Genomic DNA, 25,693 nt, shown 5'->3' with positions numbered 1-25,693 from the left:
AGCTTCCTGTCACGTTTTATACGACATTTTCATTTTATAGTGAGCTACAAAAAAACAGGTGCAATTTAAGCACAGCAGTGTTTCTGGCTCATCCTGACTGCTGTGGAATACAGTTAATTATATTTGTTGTATTTTTATGATGTGCCTGTTACGGCAGAAAAACGTCATGTGAGATTACACGGTCTAACACTTTGTCTCAGTCTCAACTGTATAGGTGTAGAGAGAGGGACAGACTTCAGTGGTAAACTCCATGTTGGGCTGATGACCTTAAGACAGTGAATAACTGTTTTTTGTGGAGTATAAAATGGCTTATACAGTCATTCTCATTACAAAACATGCACGTCACTCTTTTTCATATCCAAACATATCTATACATTTTTTTGCTGGATTGACACTGTACTCTGGTAAAAACAAAGTGGATGAGCTCTCTTTGGCGTCTCTATAGCTTGTCTTTACTAAATAAGCTCTTGCCAAGCTCACAACATGCTAATGAGCATCACCTCATCAGCTCCCAATGGAGATAGCTGCTCCAGATGCGAAGAGAAGCCTGGGCACAGTACACCGATCAACACGTAGCTGACAGGTCAACACACGCTCAGACATACTGTATCGACATATGCACTCACAGTAGTAGTCCAAACTGCACATACGCTCAAATAAATATACACAAAACAAACTCCACATGCAGCAATAGCAGCACTCTAAATCCTGATGCCTTTAAAATCCATCAAGTTCATTTTCTACCACTGAAGCATCGGATTGGGCTTTCATGCGGCCTACTACAAGCAGAGCTAAATGCAGTTGGTCTTGAAAATAGAGCATTCCTCTGACTTCTTTGTGAACTCCATCAGATCCTGCTATTGAGTGGGACTGCGCCATATGATTAAGATTGTACTGAAGGATCTGTTGGAGAGAGCAACACACCAACACATGCACACACACACACACACACGCTTCCAGGTGTCCTGAACTGTGTCCAACTAAACAGGGAGACTATGATGCTGACGGGCCCTGTCTCATGACCTCATCATGTCTGGGTCCTCTTTATCTAGTCACACAATCTAAATCTGCTAAATCATAAAGTTGTGGAAATCAGAAAAAAAGGCTTTTGGATCATAATTACAATTCATGGAAAGGGTTTGGTCAAAATCCCAATTTAAGAAGATAAATAGCAGGGATTTAATATTTAGACATTGTGGCTAGGATGACACCATAAGGAGAGGCTGAGTAATCTAATAATCCTTGGAAGCATATATTATCTGGGTTAGAAGAGGCACTTAGATTAAAATCTGTATGCACTGGTTTGAATACCCAAACTGATAGTCTAAAGAAATCCCTTGGGCAAGTCACATGACCCTAATTGGTCCTGTAAATTGCTCAGAGAAAAGATTGCCTGCAAAATGGCTTACATATAAATGTACATCTGGGGTCATCCTAACATTTAAGTTCAAACTAAGCACCAGAAACCCCATACAGAACTGACAGTTAAAATAGTCACACTCATAGTCACTCTCACAGTCACACTGTGGTGGGTTTGCACCCCCTCTGGTGGGTTTACACTCCCTCTGGTGGGTTTACACCCCCTCTGGTAGGTTTACACCCCCTCTGGTGGGTTTACACCCCCTCTGGTGGGTTTACACCCCCTCTGGTGAGTTTACACCCCTTCTGGTGGGTTTACACCCCCTCTGGTAGGTTTACACCCCCTCTGGTGGGTTTACACTCACTCTGGTAAGTTTACACCCCCTCTGGTAGGTTTACACCCTCTCTGGTTGGTTTACACCCCCTCTGGTAGGTTTACACCCCCTCTGGTAGGTTTACACACCCTCTGGTAGGTTTACACCCCCTCTGGTGGGTTTACACTCCAGTTCCAGTTGTAACTAACCTCCTTCAAAAACAGAAAGGGTATTTCTATCATGAAAGAATGGGATGTTTGAAGTTGCAGGCTGTCTTTGTTCTGGTGCTTATTTAGTTTGGTAGACAAATCTACTTGGCAGATTAGTATCTTCTGAGTATTGACAGAAGAGGGGGCCAACTGGCCCGTACCCTTCCTTTTCATTTTAAAAGAGTGGGGTTGAAGTTAAAAACATATACAGGAAGTTTGCTTTCCAGGAGCTTGGAGTTAAAATTGACAGGACGGTAGCTCTCCAGGAACAGTCAGATTTAACCTCACATAATCCATAACTTTAGCAAGTGTGCGCACACCCACCCATGCACACACACACACACACACACACACACACTGTGTTTTCTTCCATTCTCCTGGAGGTGCAGATTCCAGGTCACTGGCTCCACTGGCTCTGAGACAGTGGAGGTACAGTGAGTCAGGAAAGCTGATCGTCTGCATTTTGTTTGTGCAACAAACTTCTGTGACATAAATAGACATTTTAATATATGCACCGGCTCAGACAGAGGCAACAGTGGCCCTGGCTGCCAACCTCCCTTCACACACATTCATTATACATACAGCTCTAATGATGGGAAATGAATCAAGTCATCCATTTTAAGAGTTATTTTTCCTTTTTCAAGCCACGGAAATGTCAGCACGCATTCATTAGATGGGTAGAATGCTCCGCGGCAGCGCGGGTCACAGAGGCAGCACCCTTTGAAGCAAACAAACAAGCTACAATTTCACGTATGCAAGTGTTTTTATTTGGCTCAGCTCCCATGTCGGTGGCCCGGCACCCCGGTGTTTGCCTACGGAGCGGCATGGAGAACCATATGCTGCCTACGGTCTCTTGGCCTTCACACCCCTAGTCGAGGGCACCCCCGAGTCACCCGGGTCAAAGGTCACAGCACCCAGCAGCTTGTAACAGCTTCCCCTTGAAGAGTGTGTGCCCGTTTCTCATAAAATTGTGTGAAACCCTACCTTTAAAAAGAAGATATATCCATTGTGTATCTACATAGCCAACAGCACCTGCATTTCATTAGGCTGTATAGGATGTAGGCAGCTGTCGACTCAGGCAGAAGCTTGGTCTTACTGTCTTACTGTCTTACTCCTGTTAACAGTAGCGGCGTCCAGGAGCAGTGGTGTCTTGTTCAGTCTGATTTAAGACACGGACGTAGGCCTTGAATTGGATTGACTTTCTGTCTAACTTTGTGTGTAGTGTCAGGTGGTAGCAGATGTTATACAATGTTATGGATCATTTATATTACCTATGACCTATATCCAGAAAGAATTGCAGTAGTATGTATAAACTGTTTCGTGCTACCCCCCCCCCCCCCCATAGATATCAATTCACTACCTCGGCAAAAACACACATAATTTCCATGAACACGACAAAGTACCTTACAGCCTGACCTTGACAACATGATGGGTGGAGGGTGCTGTCATACCCGACGTCGTGCTGTATATCAACACTCTCGCCGGGGATGACGTTAAAGTACATGACAAGGTTGAAGTTGGTTGTCGAGGTTACAAACGGAACACGTCAGGTGAGTACAAGCAAGCGTACAGTTTAGCACAGTGTAACAAAGGGTAAGATGATCGGAAGTCCTATCCCGTTGGTCGCCAGGGAGCCAATGTCCGTCTCAAGCTCGTCCAAGGCCACGCAATGCAGTAGCTGGTTCCGACCCAGTCTTAGAGCAGGTTGCTGTGGTCTTGTCCGTGTGTAACGGCTGAGGCGTGCGGGGGAACAGTGAAAACAAGCCTCTCCCTTGCTTTGTGTTTTCGCTCCCACCCGCCTCTCGGCCCTGCGTTTGAAGGCAGGAAATAGGAGTCAGCCCACGGTTCGAGGGGCATGTGGCAATGGTTTATACTCTGATGACCTCTGACCTCTTCCCTCCACCCCCACTCGCACTCTCACACCGCTTCCCTGTCTCTCAAACACTATCCCCAGAGCTCGGAGAACACTCTAGGCCCAGAACACAGGGCCCAACCCAAGCCAACACAATAGACCCTGGACCCTGGGCTTTGTTGGGCCCAGTGATACAAAACAGATGGGGGCTGAGTGAGCAGGGGAAGAAAGGAGACTTGTAACATATTTGCCAAGAAAAATAACCCTGGGACACTGTCTAATTATATCTATTTGTCTAGTGTGGTTTTGCTGGCTACAGCGGGGTTCATTTTTCAAATATCTGATCCTACCGGAAGAGCAGGGAGAACAGGACAGGGGATGGGGGTTGGGGGGGTGCTCTGGGGAGGGTTTAGGGTTGGGGCCTAGGGCCCGGGGCTAAAGACAGTTTAGTGTCTTTTCCTGCTCCACTAATTCTCTTTAATAAGATGAATTAGTCCCTTGTTGTATCTGTGCTCCGGCTATGGTCTTTGAGTATTGACCGCTGCCATGACCGGAGCATCTGTCACGTCCTCCCACACATTTGGACGTTACAGTATTCGTCAGATTTCCAGTGAAGTGAAAAGCACTTTTAGAAAGAAGTCGTTTCCAGGTATATCTGGTGGACGTTTAGCAGTGAATGTCCCTCCTTTGCTGCAGAAATATTCAGCTTATTTTCATAGAAGTGCGTTTTAGGCCCATCCCTGGACTGTTTTGGAGTCAGGGCTGTGATGGAGTCAGGGCTGTGGTGGAGTCAGTAAGGGCTGTGATGGAGTCAGTAAGGGCTGTGATGGAGTCAGTAAGGGCTGTGGTGGAGTCAGGGCTGTGGTGGAGTCAGTAAGGGCTGTGGTGGAGTCAGGGCTGTGGTGGAGTCAGGGCTGTGATGGAGTCAGTAAGGGCTGTGATGGAGTCAGTAAGGGCTGTGGTGGAGTCAGGGCTGTGGTGGAGTCAGGGCTGTGATGGAGTCAGTAAGGGCTGTGATGGAGTCAGTAAGGGCTGTGATGGAGTCAGTAAGGGCTGTGATGGAGTCAGTCAGGTCTGTGGTGGAGTCAGGTCTGTGGTGGAGTCAGGGCTGTGGTGGAGTCAGTTAGGGCTGTGGTGGAGTCAGGTCTGATTTCACTTCCAGTATTTGTCTGTTGTAGATCCTTCAGATTTGCAGCCACTCTTCTGCAAGCATGTCCCCAGCCAGATCACCACCATCACCCCCCCCCACATCCATCACCACCACCCCCACCACCCACCACCCCCACCATCACCACCACCATCATCTCCACCACCCCCCCACCACCATCATCTCCACCACCCCCCCACCACCATCATCTCCACCACCCCCCCCACCACCACCACTACAACCCCCATCACCACCACCCCCCACCACCATCATCAGCACCACCCCCCCCCCCACCACCACCACTACAACCCCCACCACCACCATCACCACCACCCCCCACCACCATCATCAGCACCAGCCCCCACCACCATCATCTCCACCACCCCCCCACCACCACCATCACCACCACCCCCCACCACCATCATCAGCACCACCCCCCCACCACCATCATCTCCACCACCCCCCCACCACCACCATCACCACCACCCCCCACCACCATCATCAGCACCACCCCCCCACCACCATCATCTCCACCACCCCCCCACCACCACCATCACCACCACCCCCCACCACCACCATCACCACCACCCCCCACCACCATCATCAGCACCACCCCCCCACCATCACCACCACTACCCCCCACCGCCATCATCATCACCACAACCACCCCACCCCATCACCACCCCATTCCACCACCACCCCCCCCCCCCCACCACCACCACCACCACAGCAGTCTTTATTTGCTGTCTATATGTCTGTCAGCCAGTCCGTCAGTCACTCACACACTACATCCTGTCCCACATTGTTCTGTCAATCAGTACTACAGCAAGCTCACTGACTGTTGCATGACTTCTTGGGCTTTTAGATTAGCCCGTCATGTCAGAGTGGTCTTCTGGCCTGCTGTCCTCAACCATTAAAAGTTGAAAAGAATGGACTTGTCATGGTGCCGATGGCGTTAACCATGACAATGTTGTCACTAACGGTGACATCATAGTGTGCTGCCAGCATCAAAGCGGGCCCGTCTTGGCAGCTATAAGATTGATGGATCCATTTGGCATTCAGCAAAATTCACCCTATTCACATATTCAAATGTTCCTGTGTGCTAGCTGTAAGAGGGAGCACATTCCCATTGGTTCTGCTGACTTTATATCTCCATTAGAGCTTGGAGAGCAGTCAGTCAACTGTAGGAGGATATCTGGTGCTTTGGCTCCCCTCTTCAAGGCTTTGACGCTCTTTAAATGTTTTCTTTGTTGAAAGATGCATGTGCCCAGCCTTTGTCTCTGTGTGTCTCGTTCTTCTCTCTCTCCTCTTTCCTCTCTTCTCTCTTTTTGTTCTCTCTCTCTCTCTCTATCCATTTTCCATTCTTTCTTCTACGCACTCCTCTCCCTTTTCTCCGTATGTACTCTAAGGATCCGGAGAGGAAGAGCTTCATCAACAAGCTGTACGCCATCCAGGATGTGTGCATCAGTGTGCAGAACGCGCTGGATGTGGTGGCCTCCTATGGTGAGAGGATAAAGAAGTGAGTCGTAAGCCCACCGCTCCAACGCTCCCCCGCTTCCCCGCGCCAACCCGGTCGGTACCGCCAGCCCTCACCAACCACTCGGCCTCCCGCCTGTTTCCCTGTCACATCTTACCCAGCCGTGCCACGCTGGCTGGAACACACACACTAAGCACGCTGACACGCACACGGTCACACACACACACACACACAAGTTTCTGCTGCGTTAATTAATCCCACAGCCTCTTCAAGAAGGATAGAACACCTGACAACTGACTAACAACTGACCTAACTTGAACTAATACTCACACTCACCTTCCTACTAGCATTAACTTCGCTGTTAGCTACTTTATCGATTGAAAATATAATCCAGGACTGGTAGGGTAGTGAGACATACTGGTCACCTTTACCTCTGGCAGATTGGCACTTGATCAAGTCACCTTTGAGTTACTGGTCAGATACTTATAGCCACTAAGCTAGCCTGTCACCCTGAAATTGTGTACACATTAACATTCATTTATAGGGGCTGTCTCACCAATAGCTTTCTCACCCATGTGGGGGAAATCAGTAACTGCATGTCAACCTAAAAAGTACCTACTGTACTGAATGACTTCACTTGGTTTCACATTGAGGGGTGAGGTGAAAAATAATAACGAAAAAGAGCTGTCTCACTGACTCTACTCATAGGTGCTTCACTGAGTAAAATGTGTTTCCCGTCAGGGCTTGTTCCACCCAACCTATCTAGAGATGAGTGTGCATGTTGCTCTTTGTTAAAATGGTCTGCTCGCGGACTATCATTTTGATGTCAGCTGGAGGACAATGAGGACTGATACCTGTGTTCCTCTCTCTCCACAGCACATTCAACTGGACCGTGCCTTTCCTCAGCTGGCTGGCCATCGCGGCCCTGTGTGTGACCACAATACTGGTCTACTGCATCCCGCTACGCTACATCATCCTAGCTTGGGGTGAGGGCCTTGACGCTACATTTAGCAGCGTAGTACTTCCTGTCAGTAATGTTATGTAACATTACCATGGGCAAGGTTGTGAATGGATACTCGGTATACCTCTCTAGCTTAATGGTCCTCTTTATATTCGTTTGTTGTGTACTGCCATGTCGCAGTGGCTTAGGGGACTTGACTATTTCAGACAAAGCTGAGCGGACTCTCTTGAGGGGTGAAGAGGGGAGCTTTGGTGTCTAATGGTGTCTGTACGCTGCTCTCAGACATGCTGAGTTGGCTTGAAGGCCTCAGAGGGCTTTGATGAGACGGAGGGAGAAAGACCATGAAAGAATGTGAAAGAAATAGAGAGTGAGGAATGTCTGATAGGGAAATAAACGACAGTGTAACAAAGACAGAGAAAAACTGAAAAGCAGGAAAGAAAGTGTGAGAAGAGTTGGGGAAAAAAGAGGTAAACGTCTGTGATGTGTGTGCTGAACACCTCTCTCCTCATCCCCACAGGGGTGAATAAATTCACCAAGAAGCTCCGTGACCCATACACCATCGATAACAACGAGCTCCTGGACTTCCTGTCCAGAGTCCCTTCAGATGTACAAGTGGTGGGTGTAACTCCTCCTTCGTCTTCTCTCTCTCTCTCTCTCTTCTCCCTCTCTCTTCTCCCATCTACATATTCACTGCTGTCCCTCCTACAAGTCATTTTCACAGTGATTTATATTGATTTATGCCATTCTCCCAACCATTATTAGGTGTTTTTCTTGCTCAATACTTCCTGATTTAGTTCAATGTCCACAGCAGTAATAAGGTTAAGTGAGTGAAGGCCTTTATGGGCCGGCTGATTGAATCCATCCAGGAGTGCTCCTGTAAAGATGCTGTTGTGAGTGAGTCATTACAGCATTAAACCAACAGTTAACCACCCTCTCACGCAGTTTAGTTCTACATTAACCGTGAGATCAGATTAAGGCAGTGGTTGCTGGGCTGAGCGCCGGGGTTTGATAAACTCCTAACTCCTACGCTCTAACGCGCCCGGCCAAGGTTCTGCCGCTGTTTAACTGCAATTAAATGGCAGCTTGTGAAAGTGAGGCTGTTAACCGGTGACTGGGACTGTCTGCGCTGACCGCTGAGCCGTGCGCTCCTTGCTCGGCCCGTTCTCCCGCCACATCAGCACCACGCGCTCCCCTTTGATCGCTTGTCGGCTGCAGCCCCTTTGATCTTTACGGGGTCGTAATCCTCGGCCCCTGGACCCCCCCCCCCTCCACCCAGCCCCCGTGGGGTTTTATTGTCTTCCAGGGTCGTTCCAGCGGCAGGTAGCTCCGACCCAAATGAGGCCAAGGTGGCCTGCTGCCGGGGTAAAGGCACCTGGAACCGGAGGGGTCGGGGGGAAGGAAGGTTTACAAGGCCCTTAATAAGGACGGCTGGATGGGACGGCCATGGGATTAGGCACACAGCCCGGGAGACCCACACCCCCGGGAGACCCACACCCCCGGGAGACCCACACCCCCGGGAGACCCATACCCCCGGGAGACCCACACACCCCGGGAGACCCACACCCCCGGGAGACCCACACACACACACCCTGGGAGACCCACACACCCGGGAGACCCCCACAACCCAGGAGACCCACACAACCCAGGAGACCCACACAACCCGGGAGACCCACACACCCTGGGAGACCCACACAGCCCGGGAGACCCACACACACACACACACACACCCCGGGAGACCCACACAAACACACACCCTGGGAGACATACACACACACACTGCCCCTGCAGCTTGTGCTACTGCCGCTGCTAAACGGTTAATTGGTGGGAGGTTTTAGCAGCAGGCCGGGGCACCCTTGCCTCACCCAAAAAAAGTTAGTTTCTGATCACCTGGGCGGGTTGTTCTGCCCCCAGAGTTGGAATGCTGCGAGCTCCGTACCTAAAACAGAACGGGGACGTTCTGCTCTGCCCTCAACCCGGCCCTGCCTCCGGTTCTGGGTTCGCCTGGGTTTCTGGGTCACATGGGCGTGGTATCAGGAGGCTGGGGTGCCACACTGTCCTGTATGGAGCGCCCCCCCGCCCTGATGCGTCCAGCCGGGCGACTGCAGTGGATGACAAATGAAGTGCTATTTCAGTCCCCCCCGTGTGGTCCTCCACACCTCTCCCACACTGCCCAGCCGCCCCCCTCCCCATTGGCCCTCTCTAAGACCAGGTCAGGACCTGCGCTGGACCTCCACATCGTTCGGGAGGTGCTGTGGAGCAGCTTGAACTGATGGCTTTCTAATGGCTTTATTCAGAGGGGCAGACGAACTGCGCCCCGGGCCTACATGCAAAATCTGTGTCTATTCTGGGGAAGGACGTGTGAGTCCTCTCACATCCTCTCTATGGCTTTCTTTCCTCTCGTTCTGTCGTTCTTTTTAACTCTCCCTCCCTCTCACTCACTCATTCTATGTCTCTCACTATCCCCTCTTTCTCTCTCTCTCTCCTGCTCTTTCTCTTCTCGTTTGCTGTGTGTGCGCATGTGCGTGCGTGCGTGCGTGTGTGTGTGTTTATTGTTGTGTAACTTCACAGGGACTGTTTGTGTGTGTGTGTGCATGTTGAGAAAAGTGGATCCAGCAGCATAGTCCTGTTAGTCAGATGTAGCTCTGTTCACAAGGTGACCACCTGAAGTGCTAGGGAGAGGGTTTGTGGAGCCCAGTGGCTGCTACACCCTCAGTCCTAATGAACACTGAACTGAGCGCTTTCACTAGAGCTACAGGGGCTTTATAAAACGTGGTCTTTTACTCGCAGACTCTGGGCCTCAGCGCTGCATCGATTGAACCATGGAGGAGCGCGTCTATTTACTAGCCAGTTCACGTTTACAGCTGCTGATTCTTTTTTTTCTCCTCCTAAGGCTTGGTGTTCTTCATAGGCTGTAACCTTAATGGCTGGCTTGTATACGTTCCCCTCTGGATGGCTGGTTGTGATTTTACGCCAGAGTTAGCTACCTTTACGGTCTGGGGATCCTTCAGGTACCCTAAACGAGGCCGACAGCCGTAATCAACCTAAGTGTTCCCAACCTGCCATTTGGGACAGCTCCATGTCCCAGCATGCTTTATGACACCATTAGCCATGCGAGCTGTGAACTGCATAAGTAGGACGATAGCAATTAGCATAGCAAGTGCTCCTTTACAGCCGGTGTGAAGTAGCAGGTTTTAACCCCTCCAACAGAAATAGACAAAACTCGTCATTGAACTCCAAATGCCCACTGGGGACTTTTTTTTGCCATCTTCTTTTTAGACACCCTTGATGTAGAGGATCATGACCCTGATTGGCTGCCGGGGAGTGTACTCCATGGGTCAAGAGGTCATAGGGTGTAGGGGGCGGCCGGGGGTTGAAGGACTGCGAGTAGTTCCAGACGCCATCCATCACATCCCTGTGCTCTGCCTTGCCTCCTCGTCCCTGGGACACATTTAAACCTTTCACTTTGAACGAGCAATTAGTCTCTCCTCTCTGCAGCTGAAAAACTTGCTGGAAAAAGCTTTCCACTGTGCGTGTGCGCCTCGCTTTTCACCTTGACATTCTTCATCTATGTGAAAACTAGACCTGAGTGCTGCTGAATCCCCCTGTCTCTGGGTGTCGGTGAGGTAGCGGCTGTGTTTTGGCTCTGTTTAATACCCCTAATTCTATAGCTTATAGTCATCACAACAGATGAAGCCTGCAGCGACTTTTCATCCCCAGTAGAAACAGCGTAGAGTAGTGTCATTAAAACGCTCCGTCTCCTCTCATTGACTTATTTATATTTGCCTTTTCCTGCTCGGCTGCCCGCCCGCCCAGATGCCTCCAAAATGCGGGATCCTCTGTCTTATCGGCAGGGCGACAGTTCGAGAGAGAGAGAGCCGCGTGGAACACCGGGTCCCGGGACGCAGCCCGCCGACACCTACACCCGTCTGACACCGCTAAACGAAACGGTCTCTGGTATATGCTGCGCCCCCTCCGCGGTGCGCACTTCAAAGGCTGTTTTGTACTTTGACTGTCAACATGGGGAGGTGGAGGGCGGCGAGGAGAGGAGCGAGGGCTGAGCAGCCTTTGAGCAGCGCCAGGTCTTTTACCCCTCTGTCTACACGGATGTTCTCTTTATGTAAAAAAAAAATATAATAATAATAACAATTTCAAATTCTGAGCTCAGTCTTTACCCTTTTCTCTCGCTCTCTTTCTCCTCTGGGTTTTTCTCCAACTCGTCTTCCTCTCTTTTTTTTTTTTTTTAACTAGCTTGCCTGTTTTTTTGGTTTTTTGTGTGTGTGTGTGTGTGTGTGTGTGGGGCGTCTTAGCTTTATTAGGAAGGGTGAGCGCAAGCGAGTGGAGCCTGGAGTGTTGTGTGGCGGGCCTGTCACCTGGAAGGTGGCACAGAACGGCTGACGTGAGGGAGCACATCTCCCTGGCAGATCTTCTGAGAGAGCTCTCTTTTGATTGAGCTATTATTGTTTTTCTCCATTTCTTTTGTTCTATCTGGTTCACTCCTTTCGATAAGAAAACTAGTTTCTCCTGACATGAAAACTTTTGTTTGTTTAGTTCTAGCCGAAGGATTTTGATTTGAATTGCAACAGACAGTCCCAAATTGCAAACTATACTTTTGGGGGGGGGGTTGTAGGCGTTTTACTTTAATCGCCCACTAACAGGCTGTGATCTCACAACGTCCTGATGATGGGATACAGAGTAGGCTTTTACCTCACTCCCTGCAGTACTTTTGAAAATATGTCCAATGTTGGTTGACGATAGCCTGTAGGCCTGCAGTGTATAAACAACAAAACACAGATCAGCAGTGTCATGGTTGTAAAAGTAACCAGCATGTCACCTTAAAGCATGTTGGGATGGAATGATTAAACAACATAAACATTGAAATCCCTAACAGTAAGAAAAACTGAAATAATACAACTTTTCTCTTTGCACAAAACTACCACTAGCATGCCCCAGTAATTCTAATAAAATAAACGCTTGACGCACCAGTGATATATCATTGTTGTAGCAGCTGATTTGGTCAAAAGAGACCTTCTCTGGCTGCCGTAAGGAAATCGGCCAACATTGATTGACAATCCATTATGTTAGTGAGAGCAAGCGAGTGTTTTTGAAACTTGGACTGACTAGTTCACCTAGACATTTCCACCAGTTGTCATGGCAGCCCTGTCTGGTGAGATGATGTAACAGATGCAGTGTGTTTCCGCCTCAGTCTGCCACCCGTGCTACCGTTCCGTTGCCATAGCGCCATATATGGCGTTGTGCTACCTAAACAGGTGTTCAGTGCTCCCCAAACACACAAAAAAGGTGCTCTCATGGTAGTTTATTGTGGTAATTATGTTGCCTAAATGTGACCAGTGACCCGCCTCCATATGTAAGGAGGACAGGAAGTCAGGACAGGAAGTCAGCACAGCCGTGCGCCGTTGGTGGGACGGGCCCCATAAAAACCCAGATCCCCTGGGCTTCTCTGTCTGCTTTAGTTGTCCAGACTAGGAAAAGGATTCCCACCAACATGAGAACAGTATCTCTCATCAACCCACTGTTTTGGGGTCAGACTCTACTGGTCTCCCCATGTTTCTCTCTGTCTCCCCCTCATTCTTTCCGTCTCCCTTCCTCTCTCTCTGGCTCCCCCCTAACTTTCTCAGTCTACCGCCCCGCCCTGCCCCGCCACCCCACTCTCGCCCTCTCTTCCTTAGTCTGTGTGTATCACCTCGCTCCATGGCAGACACACAGGGCCAGGTCTCCAGCTCCTCTCCTCCGTCTCCCACTACCTCGCCCTGTCCACTCAAGGAGTCCTATTTGTTCAGCTGTACATTGATCCTCTGCTGTGCCAGATGTTTTGCTCGGAGGCTGTGGGACAGTGGAGTCTCAGAACCCGCCCCTTCTGGGTGATGCAAAGAGGTGGAACGCACCGTCGTCCAGTTAGCACTCCCTCCCTGGGACGTCGGCGGCGGTGACCATTGTGGGGGGGGGGGGGGGGTGTCGTTGACTAGAAGGTTCAGAGACAGGCTGCCTGAGGTGTCTGAGATGCGTTGTGTGATGGAGGTAGACTAGGTTAGACGCTGGCCATTGAAGTAACGCTGTTCAGCAGTTGGGGACAAACGGGAGAGCTGTTAGCTAGCACTATCACACGGCCATAATGAGAGATTGTCGCGTTTCATACGCAAGCAAATGAAGCCACAACTCCGGGGATGAGACGTCTGATAACGTCAGTCACGTGACAAAGTCTGACAGTCGGTGTGTAGCGTTATTTACCTCAGGCTTTCAGGGATGCCCGTGTAGTGTGTCTCTGTGAGGGAGGCGCTAGATGAGTGACAGCATTTGGTTTTTCAGGCTAGGCTACTATAATGTGAGGCATGAACATCCATTACTGAGTTGAAAAAAGGAACTCCAGGGGGATTCTTCTTCTTGATAGTTTAACCAACATGCTTCATTAGCGACTCCCTTTTCTCGGTGAGAGAGAATGTGTGCCCCTGTGTGCTATCACTACTGGTCCTACTTGTTATACAGCACCAAGCTGATGAAGCCAAGCATCCAGCGGTAGTAAATACTGTTGACCCCCCACCACCACCGCCACGATGCTGTCTGTTCCTGCTGAATGTAAAATCAACGAGCCCCTCATTTATCATGCTACTCTTTAACCTGTTGTTCCCCTGCACTCTCCTGTCTCTGTCTTTCCTTCTCTCTGCATGTGTGTCTCGGTCAACGTGTGGTAGAATCTGTACTGCTTAGGTGACCCCTGGATCTGACCCCTGGATCTGACCCCTGGTCAACGTATCTTTATTCCTGGTCCACAGACCTATGTGACTCCTCGCTTTCCTCTCGGACCTCCTCCGCTCACCCCCCACCACCACCACCCCCCCCCCCCCCCCCCGCAACCTTTCCTCCGCCGTGTTACGTTATCGCTGGAGCCCTCGGGATGTTCCGGCTGGTTCGGACCAGATCAGGTTCAGTGACAGATCCTCTCTCCACATAGGATCCGCTGGAGTTTCTGCGGCTCATCAAGTCACCTATCTTTCCGGCGTCCGCTAATTATGGAGGATTTGAGAGGGAAGGTTACACAGCGCCAGGATTAAAGGGTTGCTTTCAGACAGAGTGCACAGCCAAATCTGAGAGGAGAGAGAGAGAGAGAGAGAGAGAGAGAAAGCTTATTAACATGAAGTCTTCAGTGAATATAAAGATGGGAGCGAATCTGCAACATGGCCTTTCCAAGACCTTTCTGGCTACAGGAGTTTGTGGACCCACCATGACACACAAACCGTGTGACTCAGATAGGTGTTGCGACTCTCCAGCCCCCAGCTCCGTTTGAGAGCACTGCACACGAAGGGGGTATCCTTTATTGTGTTGACTTTAATAAAGACTGTGTGTGGGTGGCTCCTGCCTGACTTTATTCTTCAACAGACTCCATTTGACCTTGGCGCAGTGAAGGACGGTCTGCGTTGCACATCGCAGTGAAACCAAATTGAAACCACAGAGCAAGAAAACACTTCACAACACACCACTGCAATGCAGCAGGAGGCCTGGCCACGGCTCGTGAAGGGTTAACCCGTGCATTTCCTGTATAGCCTCCGTGCACTCTGGAATGACTCTGTACTCTTTCCAAGCTTTCCCATGAGCCTTTGCCCAGTTCTGTTTGTTTGTGTGAACCCTCCCCGCAGGGCTCTGTTCCACACAGCTGGACAGAAACACTGAGTCTTCCCAGGGGTTTCTCGGACTGCCCACCCCAGCATCGTTCACTTTCCCACCTGACCCACCTCTCTCTCTGACTTTCTTTCTCCCTCTCTCTTTGTCTCTGTCTCTACCTCTCCCTCTCCCTCTGACTTTTTCTCTCTCTCTTTCTCTCTTTCTACCTCTCCCTCTCTCTCTGACTGTGTGTTTTAACAGGTGCAGTACCGAGAGCTGAAACTGGATCTCAGTCACAGTCCAAATAAAAGGAAGAAAAACAACCCGGGGTAGCTGGCCTTTTCCGCCCACTGAATCCCCCCACCCTCCCACCCGCTCGACTCCAAGGAGCGGAGGAACACTGGTCTGGACCAGCTCAGCTCTCTCCCTCTCTCTGTCTCTCTTTATCTCTTTTATCTTTTTATTCTCTCTATCTCTGTCTCTTTTGTCTCACTTTTGTTCTCTCTGACTTTAAATATATTTTAAAAGTACTAATCTCCAGAAGTGTAATTAGCATTCCAGAAAGATCCTAAAAGCAAAAGATGAATATGATTATGAAAGTGAATTCATGAAAGTGAACCAACCAAGGTGTTAGCAGCTCCGGCTGATCTATACATATCATTTAATCATCTCGAGGTCAACCACCTGCCTGCCATACTGTCACAATGGGCCTGTATACATTACAAAAACTGTTCTCTGGGTATAGGCACGTGCAGAAATAGAAAACAAACTGTTTTCCCTCCATTCTTTTTGTAATATTGCAAAACTATTTATAAATGTGTATTATTTAATTTGAGATTAAGTTATTATTATTTTATTTTGAATGTAATATGTTTTTCTGGCATAGCCAAAGGCCGAGGTTTGTATTGTATATTGGGGGGGGGGGGGTTCAGGGTCAGTGAATCCCAGAATTTCTACTCTTTTCCGGGGGGGTCACATTGACCTGTCTGTAATAGTGGGAGGGGTCATGACTCCCCGTCCCCCCCTAATTCTACGCCTCTGGGCATAGCTGTGGTCTTTCTGCTTCAAGCCTCTGTCTGTCCCAACCAGTTAGTGACCATGCTGATTAGCTATTACCCAGTTGTGCTAGCAAACTGCAGAAGAACATTAACAGTTGTGACTCTGCTCGGATTGAAATAAGGTCCTGTTAATTATTCTGGCTACCAGTATGGTTTATGTGTTGATGCAGTACTTCTGCAATAATGGCGTGCTAATAGCCTATTAGAGGACCAGGAGCTGAAACAGAACAGCAGTCAGTCATGGAAACACACCTTTCAGTAAAATGTCTGAAGCTGTACAACATGTGAAGCTACATGTGTACTGATTTCATTTCAGTTACTTGACCTGTCACCATGATCCGATGGTCCTTAACTATCAAAATAAATAATAAACCCTTTTCAAACATTTGGTAACTAGTCAATTAACACACAGAAATAAACAATGTGTTTCAATTCAACACAGGGGCAGTCCTACAGTAAAACTGTATGCCCTTCATCCAGTCTTCACCACCATCAGTAGGTCAGATCAGTGTTTTTCTACCACGAAACAGAGCGCGATTTCCTCGGCGAAGGCAGATGAGTGAGGCTGGCTGCTCTGCTAATATAGATGTCACCCCGTGCAGACAGAATTGTCAGGCAGGCCTTAGGCATCATGAGCGGTAATCTAATTTGAAAGGCTGGTCTCCTCTGCCTCAGTGGGCACATGCACACACACATGCACGCACACCCACACAAACAACAGTCCAACAATTTGCCCCAGGCTAGTCGCCCTCTCCATCTGCCCCAACTTGTGTGCCTACAGCTTAACTTTGAGCTCTCGTTCAAGGGACGTGTGTATGTGTGTGGAGAAACTGGGGCCGGAGACGGCAGGGCTGTGTGAAAAGACTCTTAGAGAACTGGGACCGGAGACGGCAGGGCTGTGTGAAAAGACTCTTAGAGAACTGGGGCCGTAGACGGCAGGGCTGTGTGAAAAGACTCTTAGAGAACTGGGACCGGAGACGGCAGGGCTGTGTGAAAAGACTCTTAGAGAACTGGGGCCGGAGACGGCAGGGCTGTGTGAAAAGACTCTTAGAGAACTGGGACCGGAGACGGCAGGGCTGTGTGAAAAGACTCTTAGAGAACTGGGGCCGGAGACGGCAGGGCTGTGTGAAAAGACTCTTAGAGAACTGGGGCCAGAGACGGCAGGGCTGTGTGAAAAGACTCTTAGAGAACTGGGGCCGGAGACAGCAGAGCTGTGTGAAAAGACTCTTAGAGAACTGGGACCGGAGACGGCAGGGCTATGTGAAAAGACTCTTAGAGAACTGGGGCCGGAGACGGCAGGGCTGTGTGAAAAGACTTAGAGAACTGGGGCCGGAGACGGCAGGGCTGTGTGCTTGTGTGAGTGCACCCTTTTTTCAAATCCCTCCCATCATCCCCCTCTCTTTCTCCCCCTCTCTCGTTCGTCAGAGCTTGGGGTCGCGGCCCTGTCTGAACGGGAAGTCTCATGGGTCTCTCCCAGAGCATCTGTTGAAAGATCACAGCGCAGCCTTCCAGTCGTCGTCGTCCTCCCCACATTCCACTCTCCCGCCATCCTTTAAACTTTATCAAGCGTAGATGTGTCACTTTGGAAGGCCATTGATTTGGTTTGTCTGGAGGAATGCACTTGAAAGACAGTAACATGCTCCCTGGAGAACAGGAGATGCTGCCGACAGACGGGGTATATCATCCTCAATCACAGACAGGGGCGTTTGTGTGTTTTGGTACTGCCTGGAGGGACATTCTGAAAACCTGAATATGTATGTGTGTACCACTGTATGTGGTTTCATTTACAGTAACTGTGGTGGATGTTGTGCGTGGTCTGGCATCCAAATGCTTTCATGACATTTTATTTGTTTGCAAGTTAATGAAAGTGATTGTTTTTGGGGGGTTTTGGGATGAAATGCTAAACAGAATGTATCAATGGACGGAAAGGCATTTAAAAAGGCACCTAGATTTGCAACCATTTTTTTTTACCTGTATTTTTTTTATGATGTACATAGTAGTCATTTATTTATGGTTTTATGGTCTTTTTTTGTAATATGCTTGTAAATGGTCTAATGTTAACTGAAGATCTTGTATAGGTGTGTGCCTGTGTCTATTATCTTTTAGGTCCTTTTCGCCTGCTGTCTTGCCTGTGAAATCGTCTTCACTTTCCCAGTCCTGGCCAATGGTTTTAAAGGATTTGGGTTGGGTGGAGAAAGATGAGTATATAATATATATATATATCTCTTATATGACCAAAATGCTTCTGATGTATGTCGGTTATTTTGAAAAACATGAAAAACAATAAATATTTTTTATCATCTTTGAAGATTTGTCATTCTTTGAACCCCCCCCCCCCCCCCCAAACAGAATTTAAGTTTGGTTGTTAATCTTCATAAAGACCAATACATTAACACAGACGTGGGTATGCATGTGCAGGACGTGATCTGAAGCACGTGTTTCCCTGTGCGTTTTAGTTCTACCACACACAGAGGGTGATGGATAGCCCTCATACCACCTGAAGGCTCCCAGAGGCCCCTGTGAATCCTCTGAGCAGATCGTTTAGTCTGGGAGGCGTTCTGATGCTGGTTGAGCCAGACCCCTGCATGCCGCAGCACACACCCGGGCCCCCGTCCCTCATCTCAAACAGACACAAACCACTGTCACGCCTCTACCTCCCCCGAACACAAGCACTACGTTAGGAGCCTCCTTCCCTCCATTGAAGTTCCCCTGAGGAAATAGCGGCCCGTTTGGCTAAGTTAGGGTCTGGCTGTCACCTGTGCTGCCAGTGGCTAGTGTTTCCCCTATTACCGCCCACCTGGCCACCAGATGAGGCTTTATCGGGGGCTTCCATCCCTGTCCCGCTTCCCTCTCAAGCCACTACGTGACCAAACACGACAAATGCCCCTCCAGACCCCTTAATACATTCTTCTCCCGCCAAACACACAGGCCTTTAAGTCATCCGTCAGCCAGTCAAAAGGTTTGCAATCAATAAATGCATACGCCACTCTCCCAGAAACACCCTGGGTGAGTGGGGTCAGAGCCAGGGATCAACCACTACAGATGGGGACCCTGGAGCAATTTGGGTGAGTGGCCAGAATGGCCCAGCTCAGATGAAAACATATAATGAGTGGAGCGTGTCTTGCTCCCAAACCAGTCCCTCTGGGTGGCTTTGATGAAGGGAACCTTGGGTTAAACCCATCCATCTAAATAGAACACTGAGGTTAAACCAGAGGTTTTCGTTCTCACCTTGTACTTGATTAATTAGGTCACTAATTGGTTAGGTTCTACCCTCATCTGGTTGTTTAGGTCTGAACTGGGAACCAAATTATAGGAAACCCAAAAACCCGCAGACACTCAGACCTCTGTGGAACCGGTTTGACACCTCTGGGTTAACCCACCCATCTACTCTGAACCCTCTGGGTTAACCCACCCATCTACTCTGAACCCTCTGGGTTAACCCACCCATATACTCAGAACCCTCTGGTTAACCCACCCATATACTCAGAACCCTCTGGGTTAACCCACCCATCTACTCTGAACCCTCTGGGTTAACCCACCCATCTACTCTGAACCCTCTGGGTTAACCCACCCATCTACTCTGAACCCTCTGGGTTAACCCACCCATCTAATCAGAACCCTCTGGTTAACCCACCCATATCCTCAGAACCCTCTGGTTAACCCACCCATATCCTCAGAACCCTCTGGTTAACCCACCCATATCCTCAGAACCCTCTGGTTAACCCACCCGTATACTCAGAACCCTCTGGTTAACGCACCCATATTCTCAGAAGCCTGGTGAGGAAGTTGGACCACTATTGTGAATGTCATTACATATTGCACAAATTCCCAACACAACAATTTATTAATTTATAAAAACATAGGCCCAACATGAGTTGGTTTGAACAAAATAACATGAACCTATATGTCTGGACAGTGTCACATAGAAATATATTTTCTAAACAATTAAAATCTCAAATAATTAACAAAGGCTGACATGTATGTCTCACAGTGCGTGTCTCAAAGTGTCTCTCACAGTCTGTCTCTCACAATGCATCTGTGTTTGTCAGCAGTGCTGCTCTGTGCTCCTTCATCTCCTCCAGCAGGATGATGAGGAGACGAGTGTGCGCACCCTGGCACTCTGTGACCGCGGGAACCAGCTGAGCCAGACACTCCTCCACCCCCAACACGGTCTCCATGTCCTCCACCAGGCGCACTGACTGTGTGTCGGCCCAGCCTGCGGTCACCCTCTGGGCAGAGTGCTTCTTCAGGGCCCGGGCCAGCTTCAACCCCAGGGAAAGAGGCACGTCCTGGACTTGAGGCCTCTCTAGCTGGTAGGTTAGGAGCAGGCATTTTAGCAAACAAGAACAGGCCTCCAGGAAGGGCAGGTCTCTGACCTCTGACCCCAGGTGCTCCATAGCGGTATCTCCCATCAGTGCACTCTGTTTAAGCTCCTGCCTCAGCGTGGCGGAGGACACCAGGTCCAGCGGGGTCCGGCCATGATGGTCCTTCTGTAGCAGGAGATCAGATCCTGTAGGACAAAAGGGCAGAAACAGTTCACCTTGACGCCAAACAGACTGCCGTTTATTTCCGATTTGGCCCTCCATCCATGTCATTAATACTGCATAACGTTTAATACGGTATCAAATCAAACGTAAACCTGGTTCAGAAACTGCAAAGCAACTGCAAGGGAAGAGGTTTTTGAAAAGTTGTGTTAATGTGCGCCTTGTATCCGGGGGCATCAGACAGCTTCACCTTGTATCATGACAGAATAAATGCTCAGCTGAGCAGCCAATTTAAGCAACAAGATTATGAAATAAGGCGGAATAAAACTAACATAAGGGCCGATGGGAGACACACACACACACACACACACACAGCTGTTTATCCGCTGGGCCTATGTGCCAGCCAGGGTGTTGTGGTCTTCCTCACTCAGCTGCTAACTAATGTTGACAAGATCAACTGGCTGGCTCGTCTCATGTAGCAGTGGAGGACTCTGGGTAGTGGCCGGATACAGTTTAAGGCTTCCATGTGCTTATGGAGCGCATGAGACCGCCAGTGCAGATCCATCTGACAGACGGGCAGCGGAGAGGGTTGGGATGGGGAAGACGGGGTAGTCTGTTATTATGAATCACTGCACAGCTCAACGTACCGGTGTGCTGCTTTAACCGCAGGCTTTAAAGACAACGATTTTCCCTGGTTGTTAATCCGTCTGGATTTAACTCCCTGGACTTTGAAATGTACATATACAGTGCACTTTGTAACTCCACCCAGTCAACAAGACACTGGACCACCTACACTCACCTAAAGGATTATTAGGAACACCATACTAATACTGTGTTGGACCCCCTTTCGCCTTCAGAACTGCCTTAATTCTACGTGGCATTGATTCAACAAGGTGCTGAAAGCATTCTTTAGAAATGTTGGCCCATATTGATAAGATAACATCTTGCAGTTTATGGAGATTTGTGGGATGCACATCCAGGGCACGAAGCTCCAGTTCCATCACATTCCAAAGATGCTCTATTGGGTTAAGATCTGGTGACTGTGGGGGCCATTTCAGTACAGTGAACTCATTGTCATGTTCAAGAAACCAATTTGAAATGATTCCAGCTTTGTGACATGGTGCATTATCCTGCAGGAAGTAGCCATCAGAGGATAAGTACATGGTGGTCATAAAGGGATGGACATGGTCAGAAACAATGCTCAGGTAGGCCGTGGCATTTAAACGATGCCCAATTGGCACTAAAGGACCTAAAGTGTGCCAAGAAAACATCCCCCACACCATTACACCACCACCAGCAGCCTGCACAGTGGTAACAAGGCATGATGGATCCATGTTCTCATTCTGTTTACGCCAAATTCTGACTCTACCATCTGAATGTCACAACAGAAATCGAGACTCATCAGACCAGGCAACATTCTTCCAGTCTTCAACTGTCTAATTTTGGTGAACTTCTGCAAATTGTAGCGTCATTTTCCTATTTGTAGTGTAGATGAGTGGTACCCGGTGGGGTCTTCTGCTGTTGTAGCCCATCTGCCTCAAGGTTGTGCGTGTTGTGGCTTCACAAATGCTTTGCTGCATACCTCGGTTGTAACGAGTGGTTATTTCAGTCAAAGTTGCTCAGCTTGAATCAGTCGGCCCATTCTCCTCTGACCTCTAGCATCAACAAGGCATTTTCACCCACAGGACTGCCGCATACTGGATGTTTTTCCCTTTTCACACCATTCTTTGTAAACCCTAGAAATGGTTGTGCGTGAAAATCCCAGTAACTGAGCAGATTGTGAAATACTCAGACCGGCCCGTCTGGCACCAACAACCATGCCACGCTCAAAATTGCATAAATCACCTTTCTTTCCCATTCTGACATTCAGTTTGGAGTTCAGGAGATTGTCTTGACCAGGACCACACCCCTAAATGCATTGAAACAACTGCCATGTGATTGGTTGATTAGATAATTGCATTAATGAGAAATTTAACAGGTGTTCCTAATAATCCTTTAGGTGAGTGTATTTTTAAGTGCGAGAAGTGCTGTGAAAACTCCAACCTGAAGTGAAAAACTACCCGACTGCCTGAGGAAATGCAGATTCTCAAACTCCTGGGTGTGCTGCCCGCCAGGAGACATTGGAGACAGGTCAGCGATGGGCTCAAGGGGAAACATAGCTTGCTACTGTAACTCGCGCTCCAGTCTGCAGTTGTCCAACCATTTGAAGGCTCTTAACGGATTCATATTAGGAACGTAACCAAAACAGCGTTGTAACACCTAAGGAACATTTCCAAGGTGCGTCCATTTCTCAAACTGAGGAGAGACTCATAAATGCTTTTATTACAAGCAGGCTTGACTGCTGTAATGGTCTCATCTGGTATACCCAAGAAAGCCACAAGTTTAAACAAAAATGTGAAACATACTTTAGACTGTTTCTCCCAAGGATTATTCTTTAGTTCTGAACTCTTATTTGGGTCTTTCGTCATATTTTTACAGATTTTATTAGTATTAGAATGGTTTGTATCTGTGTCGTTGCCTTTGCGAATGAAAAGTGCTATATAACTAAAGCTTGACAGATAACAAGGACTTGGTATCGAGAAGGATTTGGCATTTGTATTGTAGCTGAAACGTATTTGAACACAAATCCAGGTTAACTGTGTAGTAGGGGGAACGTGTTGAATGACAACCCTTTCTCTCTTACCTTCTCTTTGTGCCCACGCACACTGGGCCAGTGTGGAGCGGGCCCTTTGTTTGCTTTTAGACATGCACTTTCCACTGCAAACTGCACTTGATGGCACTCGACTGCTTAACCTCTGCAATGTTCCTGCCACTTGTTAGCTAGTTCAGTGCTCTCTGACAATTCTATTGGCCACGGGGTCTGAAAGGCTGCCGACAGACATCCGGGCAGTGGCTTCAGTTTGACAGAAACTCTGAGGCTTGAGAAACGTCAAGGGAAGGCCAACTGTTGTTCTAGTTGCCGGGTGGCGTGTGCCGAGGCAGGAATAACATTTTAAGGACCGCAGGAGTGGTTTATCTTTTTTCCTCTGCTGGAAGAAAAACCATGCCCAGAGCTCGCTCACGATTTTGCCCAAAAACTGAAGCGAAAATTAAGGGAAAACTAAGTCATTGTTTTAGGGCTGGTGTATATTTGGGATTGAGGTGGGCAATCCAAAGTTCGGCCGTCAAATGCGTTCTGAGAACATTACGTTTTACTTCTATTAGACAGTAATGTTAGAACACCATGACCTTGTTCAAAAGCAGAAAAACCCACACAGTCATTTCTCTTCTGTCGGCTGCAGCTGACAGCCCAACAGCGTTAAGGCATAGTGTTAGTCCAGGTCCTCATTGCCATTTATTGAATTTATGCAAACTTAGTTTGCTGAAAGATAATTGCAGGTGGTGAAACCTATCTTCATCTTGTTGGATAATTTGTCAAGTTTTCACGTTTTCGCATGTTTGTATAGAACAGAGAAAAAAAAAAATGTTAACAATATATCGAATGGATAATGATCATTTGCATGTACGATAAAACAACCTAGATATTATTACATTTTAGGAGCCTGCTTCCCTGCTGCCTCAAGAGAAATGGATTTGACCACAATTGTAAACAGGCATGTACTTCAACACCACTAATGGAGAAAATAACATGAACATTATTTAAACCTTATTTTTGATATATTTTTTTTTTTTAACAAACTATAAACATTTTTGATAAAGAAAATACCCCCTAGTTCACCAATTCCTCCTAGCTTATTTCTGACCTGGTAGAAATAACAATGTCCGCATTTCGTACAGGTCCCTGTAACAGTCTGGGGGGAATGTGTCCACTCTTCCTTACAGTGGTGTTCAACATGTGTGATGCTGATTGGCCATGTGAATGCATGGTCCGCCTCCAATCTCCCTCAGCCTTCCAATAGGAATAAGACAGGCGCTTTGACGCGGACATTCTGTAACTATGAATACATTTCTTGCCATTCTGTCATGATTTTTGGATCATTGTCTATTTTCTATTTTAGCTTTAACTTCACTCACATGCCCTCACATTCTCCTAAAGTACAATGTGGAGTTCATGGTGAACTCAAAGTCGGCAAGTTGGCCAGGCACTGAGGAAGCAAAGCAGATCCAAACCATAATGCCTCTTTCACTATGTTTTATGGTTAGTAATGGGTTCTTCTGTTCGAAGACGGTGTTTTATTCTTGTAGAACATGACCTCTGGCATGAGGCCGAACAACCTTTGACAATCTGTCCAGACCAAATTGCTCCAGCAGTATTTATCTTCAACCAGATGTTATCTGGCATAATGATTCGTTAGCTGTATCTGTCAAACTATCCAGATGTCTGGGAAAAAAAGTATATACATGTACATATACAGCTCCAGAAAAAATTAAGAGACCACTGCACTATTTTCTTTCTTGTTCCAAAAAGTTGAAAAGGCAAGTTGTAAGTGAGTAACAGAAGCTTTCCATTTGCTGTGGTCTCTTAATTTTAACCCTTCTGTTCCTCACTCAAAACCTCCCTTTTGGACTTTTTTGTAAAGGAAAGAAAAAGGTACAGTGTGCAGTCTATTGTAATAGTTGTCTATGAGGGCCCGAATTCTTGCAGGTGGTATAGCTGCCCATTCGTCTTGGCAAAATGCCTCCATGCAAAGTCTTTGGTCGTCTTACATGAACTGCATGTTTGAGATCTCCCCAGAGTGGCTCAATGATATTAAGGATCAGGAGGATGTGATGAGCCACCACCTTGCTTCACAGTGGGGATGGTATTCTGTTCACTATAGGCCTTGTTGACCCCTCTCCAAACAAAGCGGTTATGGTTGTGACCATAAAGTTCTATTTTGGTCTCGTCACTCCAAATTAGTGTGCCAGAAGCTGTGGCGTGTCATGGTGGTGTCAGGCGTATTGTAACCAGGCTTTTTTGTGGCATTGGTGCAGTAAAGGCTTCTATCTGGCAACTCAACCATGTAGCTAATTTTTGTTCAAGTATCGTCATATTGTGCTCCTTGAAACAATCACACCGTCTTTTTCCAGAGCAGCCTGTTTTTCTCCTGAGGTTACTTGTTTTTCTTTGTATACTGAACAATTCTTCTGGATGTTTTGGTTGAAATCTTTCTTGGTCTACCTTAACTTGGCTTGGTCTCAAGAGATCCCCGAATGTTCTACTCCTTAATAATTTGCAAGGCTTTGGATATCTTTTTATATCCTTTTCCATCTTTATAAAGTTCCATTACCTAGTTAC

At 48.1% G+C, this 25,693-nt stretch overlaps 2 protein-coding genes across 18 annotated transcripts in view; one reads left to right on the top strand and one right to left on the bottom strand.

Annotated features, from left to right (window-relative positions):
- mctp1a (multiple C2 domains, transmembrane 1a) overlaps nucleotides 1-18,299 on the top strand; it is a 149,739-nt gene extending 131,440 nt beyond the window's left edge. For 10 of the 11 annotated variants that reach the window (XM_034296303.1, XM_034296302.1, XM_034296300.1 and 7 more), the window contains 4 exons: nucleotides 6,291-6,400; nucleotides 7,235-7,344; nucleotides 7,837-7,934; nucleotides 15,195-18,299. In XM_034296303.1, coding sequence (XP_034152194.1) covers nucleotides 6,291-6,400; nucleotides 7,235-7,344; nucleotides 7,837-7,934; nucleotides 15,195-15,266 — 390 coding nt within the window. In that variant the 3' untranslated portion in view covers nucleotides 15,267-18,299. Of the gene's footprint in view, nucleotides 1-6,290; nucleotides 6,401-7,234; nucleotides 7,345-7,836; nucleotides 7,935-15,194 lie in introns of those variants that run through there. The other variant, XR_004576672.1, reaches the window with a different exon arrangement.
- A 1,517-nt stretch (nucleotides 18,300-19,816) lies between these two features.
- The window catches only part of slf1 (SMC5-SMC6 complex localization factor 1), a 49,062-nt gene continuing 43,185 nt past the window's right edge, over nucleotides 19,817-25,693 (bottom strand). For all 7 annotated transcript variants that reach the window (XM_029124880.2, XM_034296192.1, XM_034296197.1 and 4 more), the window contains one exon: nucleotides 19,817-20,501. In XM_029124880.2, the coding sequence (XP_028980713.2) occupies nucleotides 20,017-20,501 (485 nt within the window). In that variant the 3' untranslated portion in view covers nucleotides 19,817-20,016. The remainder of the gene's footprint in view (nucleotides 20,502-25,693) is intronic.

Source organism: Esox lucius, chromosome 13, assembly GCF_011004845.1.
Source record: "Esox lucius isolate fEsoLuc1 chromosome 13, fEsoLuc1.pri, whole genome shotgun sequence".
In the NCBI taxonomy this organism is placed as follows: Eukaryota; Metazoa; Chordata; class Actinopteri; order Esociformes; family Esocidae; genus Esox; species Esox lucius.
The sequence above is the reverse complement of the archived record's forward strand: the minus strand, read 5'-3'. Positions and strand labels throughout refer to the sequence as shown.